This window comes from Oryctolagus cuniculus, chromosome 2 (genome assembly GCF_051225735.1).
Source record: "Oryctolagus cuniculus isolate XC-2025 breed Fujian yellow rabbit chromosome 2, ASM5122573v1, whole genome shotgun sequence".
Classification (NCBI taxonomy): domain Eukaryota; kingdom Metazoa; phylum Chordata; class Mammalia; order Lagomorpha; family Leporidae; genus Oryctolagus; species Oryctolagus cuniculus.
The window spans coordinates 68,383,933-68,408,127 of NC_142868.1; the positions used below are offsets into that span (position 1 = coordinate 68,383,933).

Genomic DNA, 24,195 nt, shown 5'->3' on the forward strand with positions numbered 1-24,195 from the left:
TCTTTGCAAACATGCTCTTGTGCCAGTTTACTATAGTACTGCAGATATCTGTGATTGGTTAGTTCTTTTGAGATAGTCCCTGCCACTGAGATAGACCAAAGAGGGGATGGGGTAATAAGACTGAAGCCTGGAAACAGAAGGCAGAGCTATTGGGGGGGGGGGGGGGACAGTATGTTGGTGTTCACGTGACTGGCTGTCATTGTGCCGTGGACACATTAGCTCCTTGCCAAGGTTCAAAGGCTTAGCCGGCCTCTTCAGTGCTACTGTCAAACATCTGCAACTGTAGACTCACTTCGCTTATTGTCTAGAGTCAAGCAGATAGAATTTTAAATTTCCAGGAAAACTAACTTCGTCAATTTATGTTTATATTGCTTTGTTGTCCTTTGATGTGTCATCGTTTCCTCTCGGTGTTTACCTTCTCTCTAATTCCAGAAATAATCATGTCTGTGTATCATTGGATCAAATGCTTTTGCTTTCATTTTGATGTTTTACAAGAAATTGTACTTATTTCTTTAAGTAGGAAAGTAATTAATCCTGTGATTTTAAGTACTAAAGCCTTCCTGGTAAATGAAGTGACAAATCCAGACTATGACACTTGCAGAGATTAAAATTAAGTAATTTTTTATAGTATTGCATTTCACCAGTATTGCTACACACAACAGCAGTGTAAAAGCCAAATTGTTACTTGGTCTTGTGATATAGGATATATATAGAGAGAGTTTAAAGAATTCCATGTTGCCTTGCCAGCTTCTCATGGTAGTGCGGATCACTTTTTTTTTTTTTTTTAAGTAAGCAAGGCAGGCCATTTATTAATATCTGAATAACCATTTTTTGAAGTTTAAATCTTTAGTCTCCTTTTCCCCTGAGAAACCTTTTATTTAATGAATACAAATGTCATGCATTTCATAATTACAACTTTAGGAACATAGTGATTCTTCTCACTGTACCTGCTCTCCCACCCTCTACCCCACCGTCTACCTCTTCCCTCTCCAATTCCCACTATTATTCCCCCCCCTCAAAGAAACCTTTTAAGGAATACAGACTTCATGCATTTTATAAGTACAATTTTAGAAATATAGTGATTCTTCTCACCATACCTGCTCTCTCACCCACTCTCCCACCCCTCCTCCTGCTCCCTCTCCCATTCCCAGTCCCATCCTCCACTAAGATCGATTTTCAGTTAACTTTATACACAGAAGACCAACTCTATACAAGAGTTCAATAATTTGGCCGGTGCTGCGGCTCAATAGGCTAATCCTCTGCCTGTGGCGCTGGCACACCAGGTTCTAGTCCCGGTCAGGGCGCCGGATTCTGTCCCGGTTGCCCCTCTTCCAGTCCAGCTCTCTGCTATGGCCCAGGAAGGCAGTGGAGGATGGCCCAAGTGCTTGGGCCCTGCACCCTCATGGGAGACCAGGAGAAGCACCTGGCTCCTGGCTTCGGATCAGCATGGTGTGCCAGCCGCAGCGCGCCGGCCGCGGTGGCCATTGCAGGGTGAACCAACAGCAAAGGAAGACTTTTCTCTCTGTCTCACTGTCCACTCTGCCTGTCAAAAAAAAAAAAAATTAAAAAAGTTCAACAATTTGCATGGAAAAAAAAAAAAAAACTGCTCCTCAACAACTGAGAAAAGGGCTGTTCAAAATCATTGCATCTTGAAATGTTTTTAAAAAGTGAAATTGAACTTCAAAGAAGCATTTAAAAATGATACATCTTTTGCAAGCACTTAGACATAATTATAATACAACTCTTTGAGGATAGAGATCCTGCATGGGAAGTTAGTACACAGTGACTCCTGTTATTAACGTAACAATTAACACTCTTAGGTATGATGTCAGTGACCACCCAAGGCTCTTGACATGAGCTGCCTAGGCTGTGGAAGCCTTTTGAATCCACAGTCTCTGTCAATCTGTAGCCAAGGCCGTAAACAAAGTTGAAGTATTCTCCTCGCTTCAGAGAAAAATTCCTCCTTATGTCCACTTCTTTCCACTAGGGTCTCACCTGCCAAAGTCCTTCATATAGGACATTTTTTTTTGCCACAGTGTCTTGGCTTTTCATGCCTGAAATGCTCTTATGGGCTTTTCAGCCAGACCAGAATGCCTTAAGGGCTGATTCTGAGGTCAGAATGCTATTTAAAGGGGTTGTCACTCTGAGTCTTCTGTGTGGGCTGAATCCCATGTTGGAGCATTCCCTTCTTTTTAATTCTATCTGTAGTTACCAGACCATTAATCCTATCCATACAATCACTTTAACACTTAAGATAGTATTTTTACCACCCAGCTTAAGGGGATTTGGGGTCCCCTGGCAAATTTTTAAACTATATCCTTAAAAATAAGTCTATAGGAATGTATGCAGAACTATACAGCTTTACAATTACAAACATCATTCACTTCATAATTACAACTTTAGGAACATGGTGATTCTTCCCACTAATTCCACCTTCACACCCCTTTTCCTCCTCCCTCTTCTATTCCCACTCTTTTTACTGAGATCTATTTTAAGTTGATTTGATACACATGTTTAACTCTATTTTAAGCAAAGAGTTTAACAAACAGTACAAAAAAACCTGTTTCTCAACAGTCATGACAAGGGCTGTTCAAGTTACTGCTTCTCAAATTGTCAATTTAACTTGTATGGATTGCTTTTTTGGTGCTCTATTATCACAGATCAGGGAGAATATATGGTATTTGTCCTTTTGGGACTGGCTTATTTCACTAAGTATGATGTTTTCTGGATTCATCCATTTTGTTGTAAATGACCAGATCTCATTTTTTTTTATTCCTGCTGTGTAGTATTTCATAGTGTACATATCCCATGGTTTCTTTATCTGGTCTTCAGTTGATGGACATTTGGGTTTATTCCATGTCTTAGCTATTGTGAATTGAGCTACAATAAACATGGAGGTGCAGATAACGCTCTCATGTACTGATTGCATTTCCCTTAGGTAAGTTCGCAGGAGTCCCACTCTTATTTTTCACTAAGATCTATTTTCAGTTAACTTTACATGCATATAACTAACTCTGTTAAGAGTTCAACAAATAGTGTGAAAAAAACCTGTTCCTCAGCAGTCGAGACAAGGGCTGTTTAAAGTCATTGCTTCTTAAAATGTCAATTTTACTTCTACAGATTGCCTTATAGGTGCTCTATTAGTTATCACAGGTCAGGGAGAACATATAGTATTTGTCCCTTTGAGAGTGGCTTATTTCACTAACAATGATGTTTTGCGGTTTCATCCATTTTGTGGAAAATGGCTAGGTCTTTCTTTTGTGTGTTTTTTGGTTGTTTTTAGCTTTGTGTAGTATTCCATGGTGTACATATTCCAGTCTTCAGTTGATGGAAACTTGGGTTGATTCCATGACTTAGCCATTGTAACTTGAGCTGCAGTAAACAAGGGGGTGCAGATAACTTTAACATGCTGATTTAATTTCTTTGGGTAAATGCCCAGGAGTGGGATGGCTGGGTCATATGGCAGGTCTATATTCAGATTTCTGAGGTATCTCCATATGTCTTCCACAGTGGCTGTACCAGTTTACATTCCCACCAGCTGTGGATTAAGGTACCTTTTTCTCTACATCCTTGCCTGCATTTGTTTGCTGATTTCTGTATGAAAGCCATACTAATGGGAGTGGTTTAGATTTGCTTTTCCCTGATGGCTGGTGGTCCTGAGCATTTTTTTTTTCATGTATCTGTTGGTCATTTGGATTTCCTCTTTTGAAAAATGCCTGTTTGAGTCCTTTGCCCATTTCTTAACTGGGTTGTTTGTTTTGTTGTGGAGTTTCTTGATCTCTTTATATATTCTGGTTATTAATCCTTTATTAGTTGTACAGTTTGCAAATAATTCCTCCCATTCTGTCAGTTGCCTCTTCAGTTTGTTGACTGTTTCTTTTGCAGTACATAAGCTTCTCAATTTGATGTAATCCCATTTGTCAGTTTTGGTTTTGATTGTCTGTGCCTCTGGGGTCTTTTCCAAGAACTCTTTGCCCATGCCAATGTCTTTCCCTAAGGTTCTCTAATTTGATGGTATCAGATCATAGATTTATGTCTTTAATCCATTTTGAGTGGATCTTTGTGTAAGGTGTAAGGTAGGGGCCTTGGTTCATACTTCTGCATGTGGAGATCCAGTTTTCCCAGCACCATTTGTTGTAGAGACTGTCCTTGCTCCAGGGGTTGATTATAGCTCCCTTGTCAAAGATAAGTTGGTTGTAGATGTGTGGATTGATTTCTGGCATTTCTGTTTTGTTCCATTGGTCTATCCATCTGTTTTTGTATCAGTACCAGGCTGTTTTTATTATAACTGTCCTGTATATCTTGAAATCTGGTATTGTGATGTCTCTGGCTTTGTTTTTGTTGTATAAGATTGATTTAGCTGTTTGGAGTCTCCTGTGTTTCCATATGAATTTCAGCATTTTTTTATGTATCTGAGAAGAATGTCCTTGGTATTTTGATTGGTATTGCATTGAATCTGTAAATTGCTTTCAGTAATATGGACATTTTAATTATTGATTCTTCTAATCCATGAACATGGAAGATTTTTTCAGTTTTTGGTGGCTTCTATTTCTTTAATGTTTTGTAATTCTCATTATAGAAATCTTTGACATCCTTGTTTAAATTTATTACAAGGTATTTGATTTTTTTTTTTTTTTTGTGGCTCTTGTGAATGCGATTCATCTTAGATATTCTTTCTTGGAGCTGGTGCTTTGGCATAGCAGGTAAAGCCGCTGCCTGCAGTGCTGGCATCCCATATGGGCACTGGTTCGAGTCCTGGCTGCTTCACTTCCCATCTAGCTCTCTGCTGTGGCCTGGGAATGCCGTAGAAAATGCCCTAAGTCCTTGGACCCCTGCACCTGTGTGGGAGACCCAGAAAAAGCTCCTGGCTTTGGATCGACGCAGATCCTACCGTTGCAGCCAATTGGAGAGTGAACCAGCAGATGGAAGACCTCTCTCTCTCTCTCTCTCTCTCTTTGCCTCTCCTCTCACTGTGTAACTCTGACTTTCAAATAATGTTCTGCATGTGGAGATCTGGTTTTCCCAGCACCATTTGTTGAAGATGTTCTTTCTCAGCCATGGCATTGTCTGTGTATATAAAAGCTGTTGATTTTTTTGTGTTGATTTTATATCCTGAATCTTTACCGAACTCTTCTATGAGTTCCAATAGTCTCTTAGTGGCATCTTTTGGATCCCATATATATAGAATCATGCCATCTGTAAATAGGGATAGTTTGACTTCCTCTTTCCCAATTTGTATCCTTTTGATTTCTTTTTCTTGCCTAATGGCTCTGGCTATAACGTCCAGGACTATATTGAATAGTAATGGTGAGAGTGGACATCCCTGTCTGGTTCCGGATCTCTGTGGGATGCTTCCAGTTTTTCCCCATTCAAAAGGATGCTGGCCATGGGTTTGTCATAAATTGCCTTGATTATGTTGAAGAATGCTTAGAGTTTTCATCATGAAAGGGTGTTGTATTTTACCAAATGCTTTCTCTGCATCTATTGAGATAATCATATGGGTTTTGTTTTTCAGTTTGTTAATGTGGTATATCACATTGATTAGCAAATATTGAACCATCCTTGCCTACCAGGGATAAATCCCATTTGGTATAGCTGAATGATCTTTCTGATTGTGTTGTTGGATTCAGTTGGCTAGAATTTTGTTGAAGATTTTTGCGTCTGTGTTCATCAGGGAAATTGGTCTGTAGTTCTCTTTGTTGTATCTGTGTAGTTCTTTTGTACAGGTGTAGGAATTAAGGTGATGCTGTCTTCATAGAAGGAATTTGGGAGGATTCCCTCCCTTTCAGTTCTTTTGAATAGCTTGAGAAGAATTGGAGTTAGTTCTTTAATGTCTGGTAGAATTCATCAGTGAAGATATCTGGTCCTGGGCTTTTCTTTTTTGGGAGGGTCTTTATTACTGATTCAATTTCTGTCTGGACTGTTGATCTGTTTGGGTTTTCTGTGTCTTCATGGCTCAATTTAGGTAGGTTGTATGTGTCCAGGAATCTATCCATTTCTTCTGTGTTTCCCAGTTTGTTGAAATACAGCTCTTTGAAGTAATTCCTGATGATTCTTTTTATTTCTTTTTTTTTCTCCTATCTTTTTATTTTTTATTTTTTTTCAAACTTTTATTTAATGAATATAAATTTCCAAAGTACAGCTTATGGATTACAATGGCTTGCCCCCCATAACGTCCCTCCCACCCGCAACCCTCCCCTTTCCCACTCCCTCTCCCCTTCCATTCACACAAGATTCATTTTCATTTCTCTTTATATACAGAAGATCAGTTTAGCATACATTAAGTAAAGATTGCAACAGTTTGCTCCCACACAGAAACATAAAGTGAAAAATACTGTTTGAGTACTAGTTATAGCATTAAATCTCAATGTACAGCACACTAAGGACAAAGATCCTACATGAGGAGTAAGTGCACAGTGACTCCTGTTGTTGACTTAACAAATTGACACTCTTGTTTATGGCCTCAGTAATCACCCTAGGCTCTCGTCATGAGCTGCCAAGGCTATGGAAGCCCCCTGAGTTCACTGACTCTGATCATATTTAGACAAGGCCATGGTCAAAGTGGAAGTTCTCTCCTCCCTTCAGAGAAAGGTACCTCCTTCTTTGATGACCCATTCTTTCCACTGGGATCTCACTCGCGGAGATCTTTCATTTAGTTTTTTTTTTTTTTCTTTTTTTTTTTTTTCCCCCCCGGAGTGTTTTGGCTTTCCATGCCTGAAATGCTCTCATGGGCTTATTATTTCTGTGGTGTCTATTGTTAAATTTTCTCTTTCATCTCTAATTTTATTGATTTCTGTCTTCTCCCTTTTTTTTTTAATTGGGCCAATGGTGTATCAATTTTGTTTGTTTTGGGTCATTTGATAGTATCCCATAGATGTCCAACAGTGTTTTTTAGTTTTCTAATTTTTCTTTTTTTTGGTCTGACTATAAAGTTTCCAGCAATCTGTCTTTAACTTGGATATTCTTTCTTCTGCTTCACCGAGTCTGTTGCTAAGGATTTCCATTGCATTTTCTACTTGTTCTATTGAATTCTTCATTTCCAAGATTTCATTTTGATGTGGTAAATCTTCTATTTACTTACTTACTTACTTAGCAGAGAGGAGGTTTGTTCTGCTCTATTGGCTTATTCTCTTGCTCACCTCCTCTCCTCAAAGGAGACCAGTGCCTGGGTGCTAGCCCTAGTGGGTACAATCTGCATCTGCACTGCCACAAGAAGCACACAGCGAATCTGAGCAGTCCTTGATGTGACCATGGATTCCATAGCAATGACCCTCACCAGGGAATCCAGGAGCACGGGGAGCCTCCCACAGTGACTGTGCAAAGTCCCATGCACACCCTGAGCCTTCCCACACAGCCAAGCGTTTCTCACAGTCTGGGCTCACAAGCCTCCCATGGTCACAAGCACTCAGCCCCTTCGGTTCTCCCAGCCAGTCTCGGGTGTCTCTGCTTGGCTAGTTGCTGGGCGCATGGACATGAACTGGTGTAGCTCTTACATAAGTCCAAATAGTGCCCACCCTCCCTCGGCTTGTTACAGGATGCTGGTGCAGGGTGGTCGGGGAGAGAGGAACATGCCACCTTATTTTCTCTTCTAGTTTGGCAGGTACGCTGTCCCCCACAGGGCTCCAAGCTGGATTCCTGCTAGGCTCTTACCACAGCTTTATCACCAGTGGCTTGGGCTGCTACAGTCTGGTCTCACTGCACTCTCCACAGCTGGTGCTGAAGTTCTCAGCTGCTGGTCCTGAGTTGGGTGTGTCCACATCCTCCATGTAGGTCCAAATGTCCCTCTAATTTGCATGTCATTTCTTCTGTGGCTTTCTTCCTAATTCTTCACTAAGATCACACTCTCTCCACTTTTTTTCTGAACCTCTGTTATTCAGAACTTTCAGGATAAATGTAGTTGGGAAAAGTATATTTTTATACTTTTTTACCCCCAAGGCCATAGGCCATCCCACAACAAATGTGGGGGAGGGATAGCAGGAGCCACAGCCTTTCAGCTGTGGGAGGCACGGTTCTCCTGGCATGCCGTGGCAGGCAAAGGAGAGAGAATGAGTTCCTAAGAAGTTTGCCACCATCTGGATACCAGGAGAGTAAGGCAGAGGTTCTCGCAGTGTTTCTCACCATCGTCTTGGAGCCATTTCCTCATATAAACTGTGTTCTTTATTCATTAATAGCAAAAACAATTCAACTCCGTTCTCATTAATCAAAGTGATGAGGACAGGCGTTTAGCCTAGTGGTTAAGACCCTGCTTGGGAAATACACATCCCATATCAGAGTGCCTCAGCTTGAGTCTGGCTCCACTTTTGATTACAGTTTTCTGCTATTAGCCTGGGAGGCAGCAGGTGATGGTTCAAATAGTGGTCCCTGCCATGCTCCTGTGAGATATACGTTGAGTTCCTAGCTCCTGACTTTGATTTGGCCCAGCCGGTCTGTTGTGGGCATTTGGGGAGTGAACCAGTGGAAGGGAATTCAGTTTGTCTCTATGGCTCTCTGCCTCTCAAAATAGAAACTCTAAAAAGAAGTTCTTTAAAAAATGGTGCTTTTTTGATGACATGTTAGGGTTAGATCTATGCTAGCAACATTGACACACCGCAAATTAACTTTCTCTTCTAAAATGGTTTGTTTTCCAAATTGCAACAAGCTTCCTGCCAATGGAAATTTAAAAAGTAAAAGATTGCATAGCTTGAAGGAAGAGAGATGTGTTATAGTTTCTACCAAAACAATTTTAAAAGCAGAAATCAAAGGAAACGCCTTTCATGTGCACATTTGAATCTGAATCTTGAATTCCAGTTCACATGAAAGAATTAATCATAACACCTTTTTTTCCTTAGGTAATTTTGTGAGAACAATTTTGCAGCCTGCTCTTCAGTTGATTGCCAGTGAAGATGATGATAGCATTTCAGAGACAGTGGACCAGGGATTCTCCCACTTTTCTGGAGCACCAACAAAACAAGGGGCTTCGTGTAACAAAATGTCCCCAGATATGGACACAGGAGAGAGCTGGACACTGAATTCAGAGAAGCCGAGGCAGCTGGGATCAGCGAAGCAAAGCGATCCTGATCTTTCATTTTTAGTTGTGAAGAATAATGTGGGAGAAAAGCATCTTTTTGTAGATCTAGGTAAGTAACATTGACAGTTGTTTCTTTCTGACTGTCCTGATGTCCTCTTGTGAGACACCTGTCCATGCTCACTGTCACTGTGCACAGGGTTCTCATTATCATCTCATTATCATCGCGCTCCCCAGCGACAGTGCAGGTCAGGAACAGAATGTGATCAGCCCGCTTAGGCTTGGGGAATCCACAAGGCTTCAGTTCAGAGATCTTGGGGCGATCCCTGTGGAACAGAAGCCCCGGCCTGGCCTGGGCTCTGAACGAGAGTGCCTGTGGCATGCTCTGCTCCAAGTGTCCAGGGAGTTCTGTGAGGGAATGGGGAGACCTGCACCCTCCAGCATGCCAAGAGTTTAAAGCAGATTCAGTCAACTTGAGAAACAATATAAAAATGGTACTCACATCACAAAGCAAGGCTGAGCTTGCTCTTCCCTGAAGAGCTTTGTGGTGGAGGCAGGGCAGGCTTTTGATCCTGGCCGGGACCCTCGAGTTAGCCTTCTTTCACAGACTGGTGACTTCTGCACCCAACCGTGCTCGGTTTGGGTCTCTGAACCTGAGTGTGTAGAAGGCTCTAGTGTGGCAAGACTTAAGCCTGATGTAATATACAACCTAATGAAGTTCTAACTTGTGATTTGGAAAGCTGTAAGAGCATTTTTGCCATTGAGCACTTCAGAGAGCTGCAGTGCACACAGGTTGAGGGCAAGTGGGCTTTAATTTGGGGCAATGCTTTCGGGCTGACAGTGGTACCAAGGTTAGAGAATTGTTCCTGATTATCTTTCCAGTGCCCCTGAATCAAGTGCCAGAATTTGGAAATCTAAGTCGGGTAAGTGCAGTGTGTCAGTTTTGGTAGGCCTAGGATCAAGCAAAGATAATGCATAACAGTAAGAGCAACATTATCCAATAAATATGCTGTGCCTCTAACCCAGTGTTGAAATCCCTAAACAGAATACCCCCGTTCATGACCGTTCTATCCTTGAAGTCACATTACTGGGAAATAATAGGAATTAGGAAGAAATAACAGGAAAACAGTCAGGAAATTTCTCTGGTATTCTTGAATGACACATTTTAACAATATATATTTACATATTAAAAGAGGATGAGGAAGTATTTTACTTGAACTATCCTTTGAAAGTTTCAGAGATTTAATAGTACATGCAGATTTTTGTTGTTTACATTTTATCTTATTGTAGTTCTATAGTATGTCTTGAAATCAGGTATTGTGATACCTCCAGCTTTGTTCTTTTTAAAAAAGATTTATTTATTTGAGAGGCAGAGTTATAGACAGAGAGGTCTTCCATCCACTAATTCACTCCTCAGATGGTTGCAACGGTCAGAGGTGAGCCAATCTGAAGCCAGGAGCCAGGAGCTTCCTCTGGGTCTTGTTCTTTAAGACTTCCTATTACTAATTGAATTTCATTGCTGCTGTTGGTCTGTTCAGGTTTTCTATGTCTGCATGGCGCAATTTGAGTAGTTGTGTTGTCCAGAAATTTATTCATTTATTCTAGATTTTCTAATTTTTTTTATTGTATAGTTTAAAATAGTTCCTACTCTGGTATGAGTTATAATGTGTTTTTTACCTCTGGATTTATTTTAGTCTTCTCTCATTTTCTGGTTACTCTTGTTAAATGTTTTTGGATTTTTGTTCATCTCTTCAAAAATCCAAATTATCATTGATCTTTTGTATTTTTATTTTCTCGGATTTACTTCTTTGACTTTTGTAATTTTGTCCTATTAACTTTGGAATTGCTTTTTTTTTCAGTTACCTATGATACATCATTAGGGGTGTTTTGATTTTTTTTTTTATGTAACTGCTTATTGCTGTACACTTCTTAGTACTGCTTTTGCTTCATGCCATACATTTTGTTGTATCCTATAGATTTGTTGTGTTTCTATTTTTGTTTCATGGAATTTTAATATTTCCCTTTTGATTTCTTTGATTCACTCCCCAAATGACTGCAATGGGCAGAGCTGAGCCTATCTGAAGTCAGGAGCCAGGAGCTTCCTCTGGGTCTCACACGTGGATGCAGGGGCCCAAGGACTTGATCCATCCTCTGCTGCTTTCCCAGGTGCATTAGCAGGGAGCTAGATAGGAAGTGGAGCAGCTGGGACTCGAACTGGCGTCCATATGGGATGCCAATGCTGCAGGACAGGGCTTTAACTCATTGCACCACAGCACTGGCCTGCCCCATATATTTTTATAATTCCTAAAGTTAATTTTGCTGTTCATTTCTAGTTTTTATTCCATTGTGGTCAGAAAAGACAAATGTTATGATTTTGATTATTTTTTTTCTTGAGACTTGTTTTGTGGCATAGTGTATGGTTTATTCTTGAGATCTTAATATGTTGATGAAAGGAATGTGTACTCTACAGCTGTTGGATGAAATGTTTTATAAATGTCATTAGGTTCACTTAGTTTATTGTACAGTTTAATTATTCTGAAAGGCAGGAAGAGACAAAGAGAGTGCTCTCCTTTCTTCTAATTCATTTCCTAAGTGCCCACAGTAGCTGAGCTGGGCCAGGTCCAAGCTGGGATCCAGGAAGCTAATCTGGTCTCTTATTTGGGTATAGGGATCCAACTACTTGAGCCATCACCTGTTGCCTCCCAAGGTACACAATATCAGGAAGCTGAAGTCAGGGGTGTATGTAGTACTCAGCCCCAGGCACTCTGCTATAGGATGCTGGTGTCCCAAGAATGTCTTAACTATTGCACCAAATGCTTGCCCCTGTGATATAGTTTAACTATGATATTTCTTTGCTGATTTTTCTTTTGGTCTGGATGATCTTTCTACTGATGGACATGGTGTTTATGTCCCCCACTATTGTTGTGTTGAGGCTTATCTCTCCCTTTATATCTGATGTTCGCTTTATGAAATTTGGCACTGTAGCCTTGCAAAAACACTAAAGTCATCTTTTTGATGAATTGATCCTTTGATCATTATATAATGACTTTGTCTCTTTACAGTTTTTGTCTTAAAGTCATATTGTCTGAGTACAGTTATTCCTGCTCATTTCTGGTTCCATTTGCAGGGGATATCTTTTTCCATCCTTACACTTTCAGCCGGTGTCTTTCTTTATTGGGGATTTAAGTTTCTTGTAGGCAGTATATCACTGAACTTTTTTTGTATTTTTTTTTTAAGATTTTATCTATTTATTTGAGAGACAGTTACAGTCAGAGAGAGAGACAAAGAGAAAGATCTTCCATCTGTTGGTTCACTCTCCAAATGGCTGCAATGACCAGAGCTCGGCCGATAGGAAGCCAGATGCCTGGAGCTTCTTTCGGGTCCAAGTGCTTGGGCCATCTTCTAATTTTCCAGGCCCTACCAGAGAGCTGGATCGGAAGAGAAGCAGCTGGGACACAAACTAGTGCCCATGTGGGATGCTGGTGCTGAAGGCAGAGGCATAGCCTACTGTGCCACAGTACTGGCCCTTGGACTTTTTTTTTTTTAACCCATTCAGCCATGTGTATCTTTTATTTAGAGAAGTTAGTTCATTTAAATTTAAAGTTATTTTTTGGTAAGTTATGAATTAGTCCTTTTTTAAAAATTTCTTTTTATTTTGAATATTCTTTGGTTTTTTTTTTTCTAGTATTTTTAAACTTTTATACAGTTTTTATGGTGATAATTATCTTTCTTTTGCTTTTCTCTGTAGCACTTCCTTAAGCATTTTTTGTAAGGCAATCTGGTGGTGATGAAGTCTGTTTTTCTCCTCTTAGTAAATATTTCTTGTTCATTTGTGAAAGAGCTTTTCCAAGTATAGTGTTCTTAATTGACAGTTTTTTTTTTTCTTCAGAACTTGTAATATATCACTTTCCCTCTTGGCTTGTAAGGTTTCTTTTGAGGAATCCGCTGTTGGTCTCGTGGGAACTCCCTTAAGTGTGACTTGAAGCTGTTCTCTTGCAGATTGTAGAATTCTCTCTCCATGGTATATATATTTTTTATTTTCTTTTTTCTTTTTTTTTTTTTTGACAGGCAGAGTAGACAGAGAGACAGAGAGAAAGGTCTTCCTTTGCCGTTGGTTCACCCTCCAATGGCCACCGTGGCCGGCGCACCGTGCTGATCCGATGGCAGGAGCCAGGTACTTATCCTGGTCTCCCATGGGGTGCAGGGCCCAAGCACTTGGGCCATCCCTCACTGCCTTCCCGGGCCACAGCAGAGAGCTGGTCTGGAAGAGGGGCAACTGGGACAGAATCCGGCGCCCCGACCAGGACTAGAACCCGGTGTGCCGGCGCCGCTAGGTGGAGGATTAGCCTATTGAGCCGTGGTGTCTTTGATGAATCAAAGTTACTACCTTTAAATAATAGTAATAGTCTGATTTATTAGTGTTTTCCTCTGTGGTTATTTATTGGAATTCTGTAAAATATCTTTGCTTATCCCAGGGTCTTGAAGATATTCTGCTTATCTGTATTAACTTTTTTTAAAAATTAATATTTTTGAAATTTATTTTTTAAGGAATACAAATTTCATAGGTACAACTTTAGGAATATTGTTACTCTTCTCACCATATCAGCCCTCCCACCCACACTCCCAACCCTTCTCTTCCTTCTTCTCTCCTTGCCAGTACCATTCTCCATTAAGATTGATTTTCAATTAACTTTGTACACAGAAGACCAACTCTATGTTAAGTAGATTTCAACAATTTGTGTGTGCACTTGTGCGTGCACACACACACACACACAAACCTGGGAAACTGGTTTTACAATTAATTCTCAATACAACTCATTGAGGACAAAGGTCCTGCATGGGGAGTTAGTGCACAGTGACTCCTGTTGTTAATTTAACAATTAACACTCTTATGTATGACGTTAGTGACCACCCGAGGCTATTGAAATGAGCTGTCTGGGCTATGGAAGCCTTTTGAGTCCACAAACTCCGTCAGTATTTGGACAAGGCCATAAGCAAAGTGGAAGTTCTGTCCTTCCTTTAGATAAAAGTCCATCCTTCTTTGATGGCGACTTATTTTCACTTGGATCGCTCTCACAGAGATCCTTCATGTAGAACATTTTTTGCCACAGTGTCTTGGCTTTCCATGCTTGAAATGCTCTCATGGGCTTTTCAGCCAGACCAGGAAGCCTTAAGGGCTGATTCTGAGGTCAGAGTGTTATTTAAAGCGATTGTCATTCTATGAGTCTGTTGTGTGGACTGCTTCCCATGTTGGACATCCTCTCCTTTTTAATTCTATTACCAGGCACTTGATCCTGCCTATATGTTCACTTTAACAGTTAATATGATCACTTCAACAATTAAGATGGCATTTTTACCACCAAGTTTAATGGGATTTGGAGTCCCTTGACAAATTTTTCACTGTATCCTTAGAAGTAAGTCTGTAGGAATGTATGCAGAACTATATATATTAATAGTTAAAAACATCCTCCTCCCTCCCTCATTCCCACTCTTATGTTTTACTGATATCTATTTTCAATTGACTTTATATACGTAAGATTAACTCTATGTTAAATAAAGAGTTCAAATAGGATGCAGAAAAAAAATCCAAAGCCAGGAGCCAGGTGCTTCCTCCTGGTCTCCCATGCGGGTGCAGGGGCCCAAGCACTTGGGCCATCCTCCGCTGCCTACTGGGCCACAGCAGAGAGCTGGACTGGAAGAGGAGTAACTGGGACTAGAACCTGGCGCCCATATGGATGGTGGCACTGCAGGCGGAAGATTAACCAAGTGAGCCACGGTGCTGCCCCCTGCCCCCAGGGTTTTTATAGTCCCCAGGCAAACAAGTATTAGGTCGTCTGCATTCCTTCTTTCCCCTGGCCCTACTGGACCAAGGATGGCCCACCTTATTGATTGCCCCCACCTGGTCCTGGCAGACCAAGGACTGCCCGGTGTCAGGTTTCAGCACAGAGAAGCATCCTGGGCCTAGCCAGTTCCTTTGTCTTGTGAGAAGCCTGTCATGGCGTGGCTCTGGCCTCTCACAATATGGGATGCAGACGCCGCAAGCAGAGAACTAACTTACTGTGCCACAGCACAGACCCCCATTTATTTTCAATTGAAAAGTTGATAGAAAACTGTCTAGCTTGTACTTTCTGGAAATAGCATTCTTCCATGTCAATTCTAAATTATCTTCATACCTCAAAAGGCTCATGGAAAATCAAACTAAAAGATAAATTTATTTTGGTGCAAACAATTCTTGAAATCTGTGCTTGCAAGGGTTCTTCAGAATCTTCATGGAAATTGCACAGATTTCATACATACTACTTTACTAATTTTTGATGTAGGAGTTTATACAAGAAATAGAAACTTCCGGCTGTATAAGTCATCAAAACTAGGAAAGCATGTGGCTTTGGAGATTGCTGAAGATAACAAATTCTTTCCTAAACAATCAAAAACGATTCCTGAAGAAAACCAGTATTTCCTCTCTTCTTTGGTATGCAATGTCAGGTATGTAGGCAAAAATTAAACTGTTGTATACTCCTGATTATTCAGTCATGAATGCTATTGCATATTGCTAAAAAGTGAATTGTGTAAATTCATCCTATCTCAAGAAAATGACTCTCCATTCTTAAAATACTCTTTTCTGAGATTTTTAGCCACTTAGTTTCCTCTCTGTATCATTTTTTTTTTTTTTTTGACAGGCAGAGTGGACAGTGAGAGAGAGAGACAGAGAGAAAGGTCTTCCTTTGCCGTTGGCTCACCCTCCAATGGCCGCCGTGGCCGAGGCATTATGACCGGCACACCGCGCTGATCGATGGCAGGAGCCAGGTGCTTCTCCTGGTCTCCTATGGGGTGCAGGGCCCAAGCACTTGGGCCATCCTCCACTGCACTCCCTGGCCACCACAGAGAGCTGGCCTGGAAGAGAGGCAACCGGGACAGAATCCGGCACCCTGACCGGGACTAGCACCCAGTGTGCCGGCGCCGCAAGGCAGAGGATTAGCCTAGTGAGCCGCGGCGCCGGCTCCTCTTTGCATCTTTTAAATGATTATATCACGTATTTTTCAGTTTTTCTAAAATGAATATCACTTTTATAAAGAATGAAAACAACTACCTGAGCTGGACCGGAAGAGAATCAGCTGAGACATGAACCTGGCCCATGTGGGATGCTGGTGCTGCAGGTGGAGGCTTAGCCTGCTACGCCACAGTGCTGGCCCCACTTCCTTTATTTTTTAAAGTGGACATAATACCACCTATTTTCAGAATTTTTAGTAGAATTAAATATGTTAAAACCGTTCACATAAAATACTTAAAACAGTGCCCAGCACATGTTAGCATCTCGGGAGATGTCAGTTGGCACTAGTGGTGGATCTGAGAGTCTAGGAGTTGTATCAAAATTGTGTATCTCCTGCTGTGTTCCAATATCGATCCTACAGACAATGGAGGGCTCTTCCGTCGAATAGGATTACCTCAGGGCCCACGCTGTGGTACAGCTGGTAAAGTTGCTGACTACAGTGCTGGCATCCCATATGGGTGCCAGTTCAAGTCCCAGCTGCTCCACTAAAGATCCAGCTCCCTGTTCATGTGCCTGGGAAAGCAGGGAATGATGGCCCAAGTCCTTGGGCCCTGCACCCACATGGAAGACCTGGATGAAGCTCCTGTCTCCTGGCTTCAGCCGGGTCCACCCCTGGCTGTTGTGGCTCCTTGGGGAATATACCAACAGATGGAAGACCACTCTCTGTATCTCTCCCTTTCTCTATAATTCTCACTTTCAAAGAAATAGATTTTTTTTCTGGTGCTGTGGTACAGCGGGTTAAAGCCCTGGCCTGAAGCGCCGGCATCCCATATGGACGCCGGTTCTAGTCCCTGCTGCTCCTCTTCTGATCCAGCTCTCTGCTGTGGCCCACGATAGCCGTGAAGATGGCCCAAGTCCTTGGGCCCCTGCACCCACGTGGGAGACCCAGAAGAAGCTCCTGGCTCCTGGCTTTGGATCAGCACAGCTCCAGCCATTGCGGCCACCTGAGGAGTGAACCAGTAGATGGAAGACCTCTCTCTCTGTGTCTCTACCTCTCTGTCTTTCAAATAAATAAAAATAAATCTTTAAAAAAATGTAGGATTACAGGAGCCGGAGCTGTGGCATAGCGGGTAAAGCTGCCACCTGCAGTGCTGGCATCCCATATGGGCACCGGTTCAAATCTCGGCTGCTCCACTTCCAATCCAGCTGTCTGCCATGGCCTGGGAAAGCAGCAGAAGATGGCCCAAGTGTTTGGGCCCCTGAACCCGTTGGTAGACCTGGAAGAAACTTCTGGCTCCTGGCTTCAGATCGGCTCAGCTCCAGCTGTTGCAGCCAATTGGGAAGTGAACCAGCAGATGGAAGACCTCTTTCTCTCTCTCTCTGCCTCTCCTCCTCTCCCTGTGTAATTGACTTTCAAATAAATAAATAAATCTTTAAAAAAAATAAAAATTATCTTACTTTTCTTTTGTGTGTCTAAGTATATACCAGATATTTTTATTTCAAGGAGCCAAGGCTAAATTTTTTGATTACAAATGTGCCTTTTCTTTGAGTAAATTTTAATCCGTTTTTCCCTTTAATCTTTTTTTCTTCATATTTTGCTTATTCACGGTTTTTTCTTTTTTATTCACGGGTTTATAACAAATTTCAAAGGCTCCATGTGTTTGGGGAATAGTACGGTAGTTCATTCCCCAAATGCCCACAACATGCAGGGTTGGGCCAGGCTGAAGTTGGGAGCCAGGAACTCAGTCTGGGTTTCTCATGTGGGTGGCAGGGACCTAAATAGTTGAACCATCACTGTTGCCTCCCAGGTGCAGGTTAGCAGGAAGCTGGAATCAGAAGCAGGGCTGAGATTCAACCCAGGCTCCTGGATTTGTGATGCAAATGTCGTAAGTGGCATCTTAACTCTCAGGCCAGACTTCCCCCTGAGAAAACTGCTGAACAGTGATCATCCTACTCTGTTGAAACTGACAAATTTTTTATTTTTTAACTGACAAATCATACTTTTTTTTTTTTTTTTTTTTTTTTTGACAGGCAGAGTGGACAGTGAGAGAGAGAGAGAGAGAGAAAGGTCTTCCTTTTGCCGTTGGTTCACCCTCCAATGGCCGCCGCTGCAGCCGGCGCACCGCACTGATCCTGGCAGGAGCCAGGAGCCAGGTGCTTTTCCTGGTCTCCCATGGGGTGCAGGGCCCAAGCACCTGGGCCATCCTCCACTGCACTCCCTGGCCATAGCAGAGAGCTGGCCTGGAAGAGGGGCAACCGGGACAGAATCCGGCGCCCCAACCGGGACTAGAACCCGGTGTGCCGGCGCCGCAAGGTGGAGGATTAGCCTATTGAGCCACGGCGCCGGCTAAATCATACTTTTTTTTAGATGAATGGAATTGGTGTTTTTGTGGAGAAATGTGGCTTAGTTACAGATCTATTTGGAATTTAGTTTTCTTTCTATATATCCCTGCTTGTTTAATTCTAATATAATTTTTAATTATTTTCTTCAGATTCTCAGATACTTTACGAATTCTAACATGTGACACACCTCAGAATAAAAGAAAGCGAATGAAGCACTTTAATAGTACCAGCCCTTCAGGTAATTTTAAAAGTAATTTTCTATCAGAATTTAATGATTAAAAACTCACTTTGCCTTAAAAGGTCATACAACGTAAGTATTCATCTCTGCTGATTACTGGAGATTACTTTGAGGTTGCTATTCAAAGTGAAAAATGGTTTTAAAGATTATTATTAAAGTATTTACTAGTTTTCATTGTATGGAATTTTTCAAAACAGTATAAGGTGATTAGATTTTTTGATAAACACATATGAAAATAAAGTAAAAATTCTCTTTACGCTTTTGTCCGCAGTCCAAGAGGGGGACCCTGCAGTAGTTTGCTACTTGGTCCTGCAGAGCTCCCCCTGTATTTTCAGTACAGGGAGAGCTTCCTCATGCTTGTAGTGACTGCACAGTTTTTGTAGAACGGCCCTATCAGGATTTACCCATGCTCGTCCTGAAGAAGTGCGGATTTTTCTCTTAAGATTCCTTACATAAACCCTCCAGTAAATATTTTTATTAATATGTTTCAGTATATTGCTTTATTATAAGTAGGGAAAAACAATTAAAGGTACAACAAAATTGGATTGGTGACATACCAATATTCTGTAGCCATTAAATTTAAATTTATAAAGCTTATATAATATGTAAAATACCCATTTATGATAAGATACAAAAGGCACTAAAATTTCATATGGTATGACCACAAGTTAGTGTAACTTTTTTGGTAGATTTAACAGTTTATTTTGGTTTTGGTCATTGAAAACAACCCATTCAACCATGTGCCACCTGCTTGGTGCAGTAGGAGTCAGATTGTTGCTTGAAACTCTGATAGCCCACGTTGGAATGCCTTGTTTGGGTTCCTGCTACTCCACTCCTGATCCTGCTTCCTGCCAGTAAGTGTCCTCAGAGGCAGCCAGTAATGGCTCCAGTACTTGAGTCCCAGGTGGGAAACCCAGGTGAGTTCTGGGCTCCTGCCTTCAGCCGGGCTCAGACCTGAGGCATCTGGGGAGTGAACCAGGGAATAGAGGATCTCTCTGTCTGTCTCAGTTCCTTTCAAATAAAGTGGAAATAAATAAAAATCCTTAAGAGTGGTATGCAAAAAGTCTGCAAAATAATCTGTACTTTAAACATGTTTAAATGGTTATCTGAAATTCTGGCTTGTTCAGTAGCTTTGTTATTACGTCACAGCAGCCAATGATCGTTTGCTTCAGTTGGAATATGCCTCCTAAATCCAGCTTCATTGCAGATTCCAGCTTCCCTGTAACTTATGTCATTTGCCCTAGAAAACTTTTCTTTAGGGTTAAAATGGCTGTGTGAAGGGCATCTTCAAGTTTTCTTGAAAAGATATAATGGCAGAGCCGGCACTGTGGCTCGTCTGGTTAATGCCCTGGCCAGGAACACAGGCATCCTATATGGGTGCCGGTTCGAGTCCCGGCTGCTCCTTTTCTGATCCAGCTCTCTGCTATGGCCTGGGAAAGCAGTAGAAGATGGCCCAGGTCCTTGGGTCCCTGCACCCTTGTGGGAGACTCGAAGGAAGCTCCTGGCTCCTGGCTCCTGGCTTCGGATCCGCCCAGCTCCAGCCGTTGTGGCCAACTGGGGGAGTGAACCAGTGGATGGAAGACCTCTCTCTCTCTCTGCCTCTCCTCTCTGTGTAATTCTGACTTTCAAATAAACAAACAAATCTTTTAAAAAAAAAAAAAAAGGCCGGTGCCATGACTCACTAAGCTAATCCTCCGCCTGCGGCGCCAGTACCCCAGGTTCTAGTCCCGGTTGTGGTACCAGGTTCTGTCCCGGTTGCTCCTCTTCCAATCCAGCTCTCTGCTGTGGCCCGGGAGTACAGTGGAGGATGGCCCAGGTGCTTGGGCCCTGCACCCGCAAGGGAGACCAGGAGGAAGCACCCCGCTCCGGCTTCAGATCAGCGCAGCGCGCTGGCCGTAGCAGCCATTAGGGGGTGAACCAACGGAAGAAAGACCTTTCTCTCTGTTTCTCTGTCTCTCACTAACTCTGCCTGTCTCAAAAAAAAAAAGATATAATGGAAATCTGAAAGTTTTCCCATGCGCTTGGTTCTTTCCCATTGTTGTGGCTTTCCAGGCAAAGTAAGCTCCAGATGGTTCTGACTAAAAATAAATACGGCTGCCTTTCATCCCAACCAAAATTAAGAAACTCCAGATAGACAGTACCCGACTGTGACTAAGTCTTGCATCCCAGAGCTCCTGTACCATTTGAGCTGTGGGAGTGGTTTCTTGGAAGCATTCGCAGCTTTTTAGAATTTTATCAATTTTTATTTATTTGAAAGATTTTCCATCCATTGGTTCACTCCCCAAATGCTTGCGGCAGTTTGGGGTGGGCAGGCTGAAGTGAGAAGCCTGGAACTCCATCCGGGTCTCCCACATGGTTGGTAGGGACTCTGATTCCTTGACCATCATCTGCTGCTCTCTGGTCTGAGCATTAGCAGGACGCTGGAATCAGGAGTGTGGCGAGGACTGTATGGGAGGTGAGCATCCCAGGCAGCACTTAACTGGTGCACCAAATGCCCATATGGTTTGCACCTCTAGTTCGCACTGAAGGAGCTCCTGCACCTACTGCAGCCAGAGCACATTCAGTGTGGACAAGTTGACCTGCCAGGCCGAAGGTGGCCAGTGAAGAGCTGCAGCCTGCTCCTCACATCCCTACACGTGGGAACTGCCTGGGTGACATTTTCTTACACATTTGTTTCCCCTGGTTGTTTAACATGTATTTCTTGACATTGATCTGGAACTCACTTCTCTCATTTTTACATTAATATATTTTCTTTATTTTTTTAAAGATTTATTTGAAAGGCAGAGTTAGAGAGGCAAAAACAGGGAGAGGGCCTTCAATTAGAGAGAGAGAGAGAGAATGAGAGAGAATGAGTCTTTAATCTGCTGGTTCATTGCCCAGATGTCGCAATGGCTGGAGCTGTGCCGATCGAAGCCAGGAACTTCTTCCAGTCTCTCACAAGGGTATAGGGGCCCAATGATTTGGACCATCCTTCTACTGCTTTTCTAAGCCATAGCAGAGAGCTGGATCAGAAGTGGAGCAGCCAGGACTTGAACCAGTGCCCATATAGGAAGCTGGCACTGCAGGCTGCGGCTTTACCACTATGCCACAGTGCCAGCCCCCACATTAATATATTTTCTAAAATCTCTCCACTTATTTCATAAGGGAAATATAGACTTCATTTTAAGAAAACTATTTGTCTTCAAAACTTAAATAGGGGGGCCAGTGCTGTGGCATAGTGGGTATAGCTGCCACCTATAGAGCTGGCATCCCTTATGGGTGCCGGCTCGAGTCTTGGCTGCTCCACTTCCGATCCAGCTCTCTGCTATGGCCTAGGAAAGCAGTGGAAGATGGCTCCAGTCCTTGGGCCTCTGAACCCACGTGGGAGATCAAGAAGCTCCTGGCTCCTGGCTTTAGATCGGCCCAGCTCGTCATTGTGGCCACTTGGGGAGTGAACAAGTGGACGGAAGACCCCTCTGTGTCTCTGCCTCTCTGTAACTCTGCCTTTCAAGTAAAATACATCTTAAAAAAAAATAAAAAAACTTAAATAGAATTTTATTTAATTTTGTTTATTTAAAAGGCAGAGCAACAGAGAGGTGGGTGGTGGGTGGGATAAGGGAGAGACAAAATGATCTTGTTTTCATTGGTTCACCCGCACAAATGGCTACAACAGTCAAGTCTGGGGCAGGCTAAAGCCAGGGGCTAGGACATCCTGGTGTCCCAAATAGGTGCTTAGGCCATATTCTGCATAGGCACGTTAGCAGGAAGCTGGATTGGAGGCAAAGCAGCCCGGACTCACATCAGCACTCTGATACAGGATTCCAGTGTTGACAGTAGCAGCTTAGCCCACTGCACTACAACATTAACCCCTCCATGAAGTTTTAAATGCATCATTCTACATTACAATAGAGTTTTAGGTACAAATATAATTGAACTGTTAGTGCCCCCTAAAGACCACAGGGAACACACCCATAGCAAGCAAGTTGAGTCAGTTAGTCCTGGAAACAGTGGGAGGCTGCTTTGTAGGAAGGTTGGGCTTGTTCCGAATTGGGTGTTGTCAGGGACAGTTCTGGGTAGCTCTGTAGCCCTTATCTAGAATGCAGGCGGGCTAGAGGGAAACTGAAGCTATGGTGGTACGGCCACAGCAGTTGGCCAGAGTAGGGGAGCAGTTGGTGATTTTTGTGGTTTGCAAAATGCTCATGTTCTGACTGTTCAGACATGATTACAGAGTGCTCTCGTTTTAGTCGTGAGTCCTCATGACCACAGAGTGGCCTTATCAATGTTATCTACTTCCCTGTAGGATAAAAGAACCTATGAGCTAACTGCGAATTGCCAAACCACCCCCCCGCCCAAAAAAACACCCACCCAAACTGGAAGGGTTGCAAAACCCGTAACTGTTCTAAACAGCAACTTAAAATTTAAGTTCTCAACTTTCAGATGTTACAATTTTTAAATAATTCTTCTCTGTTGCAGTAGGAACCATCGAAGGTTTTCAGTGTTCACCCTACCCTGAAGTCGATCAGTTTGTTCTTTCCTTGGTGACTAAAAATGACATTAAAGGAGGTACAACTCATCTTATTTTTTATTAACTGTTATAGGATCGAGTCATGATATCTTTAGAAACATTCTTTATATTTTAGGAATTAGGCGTTGGAGCTACTTTTTCCCAGAACAGTTGTTGGTTTATGATATTTTCAAATATCGCTGGTGTGAGAACATTGGAAGAGCCCACAAGAGTAATAACATCATGTAAGTAATCTTGTTTATTAATGCTGAGATGTATTCTGAATGTTTATAACTTTTTTTTTTTTTTAAAGATTGTTTTTAAATTTATTTGAGAGGCAGAGTTAGAGAGATGGAGAGACAGAGGTCTTCCATCCACTGGTTCACTCCCCAAAAGGCTGCAATGGCAGGAACAGAGGTGATGAGGAGCCTGGAGCCAGAAGCTTCTTCTGAGTCTCGTACATAGAAGCAGGGGTCCACTGCTTTCCCAGGCCATAAGCAGGGAGCTGGATCGGAAGAGAAGTAGCCAGGACACAACTGGTGCCCATTTGGGATGCTGATGCTGCAGGTGGAAGCTTAGCCTACTAAGCCACAGCACTGGCCCCATGTTTACAACTTTGAAATAAAGCTGACAATATAAAAATGTAACAAGTTAAACTAATTAGATTATTACATTTGTTGGGGTTTATAATATTCAGAGATCTTATTACATTGCTTCTAACATACGGCAGCTTTATTTGTCCTTTGATAAAATGACATAGTCTATAATCTTGAAGACTGAAGTAGATTAAGGACTAAAAAGCAAGCAGCAGGCAGGGAGTGGATGTGATGAAAAGGGTGTTCTAGATACCTGTGGAAGTGATTGAAACTGGGCCGATTGCGGCAAGACGACAACTCCTCTGTGCTACAGAGCTGGAGGTTAAGGCTGTGTTAACTGCATATAGATAAATCACACATTACTGAGCTATTGGATGCTTGTTAGAAATGCCAGGCCCTGTTTTAGGTAATTTTTTAAAATGCTCCTGGCAAAACAAGAGGAAGTAAAAAGATGAAGTAAAACTAGAAATATAATTTAAAATAATAAAGGGATATAGTCAGAAGGGGGATAAAACAGAAATCTAGTTACAACATGGGAAATGT

The 24,195-nt window shown here is 42.3% G+C and overlaps 1 protein-coding gene across 41 annotated transcripts in view; it reads left to right on the forward strand.

Moving 5' to 3' along the window:
• The window catches only part of LOC103347617 (DNA-directed primase/polymerase protein), a 42,617-nt gene that overhangs the window by 15,264 nt on the left and 3,158 nt on the right, over positions 1–24,195 (forward strand). For 26 of the 41 annotated variants that reach the window (XM_089325712.1, XM_089325709.1, XM_089325714.1 and 23 more), the window contains 5 exons: positions 8,829–9,116; positions 15,325–15,487; positions 18,485–18,573; positions 23,026–23,115; positions 23,193–23,301. In XM_089325712.1, the coding sequence (XP_089181838.1) occupies positions 8,829–9,116; positions 15,325–15,487; positions 18,485–18,573; positions 23,026–23,115; positions 23,193–23,301 (739 nt within the window). Of the gene's footprint in view, positions 1–8,828; positions 9,117–9,886; positions 9,970–15,324; positions 15,488–17,091; positions 17,442–18,484; positions 18,574–19,989; positions 23,116–23,192; positions 23,302–24,195 lie in introns of those variants that run through there. The other 15 variants (XM_051841285.3, XM_089325726.1, XR_016229044.1 and 12 more) reach the window with 13 other exon arrangements.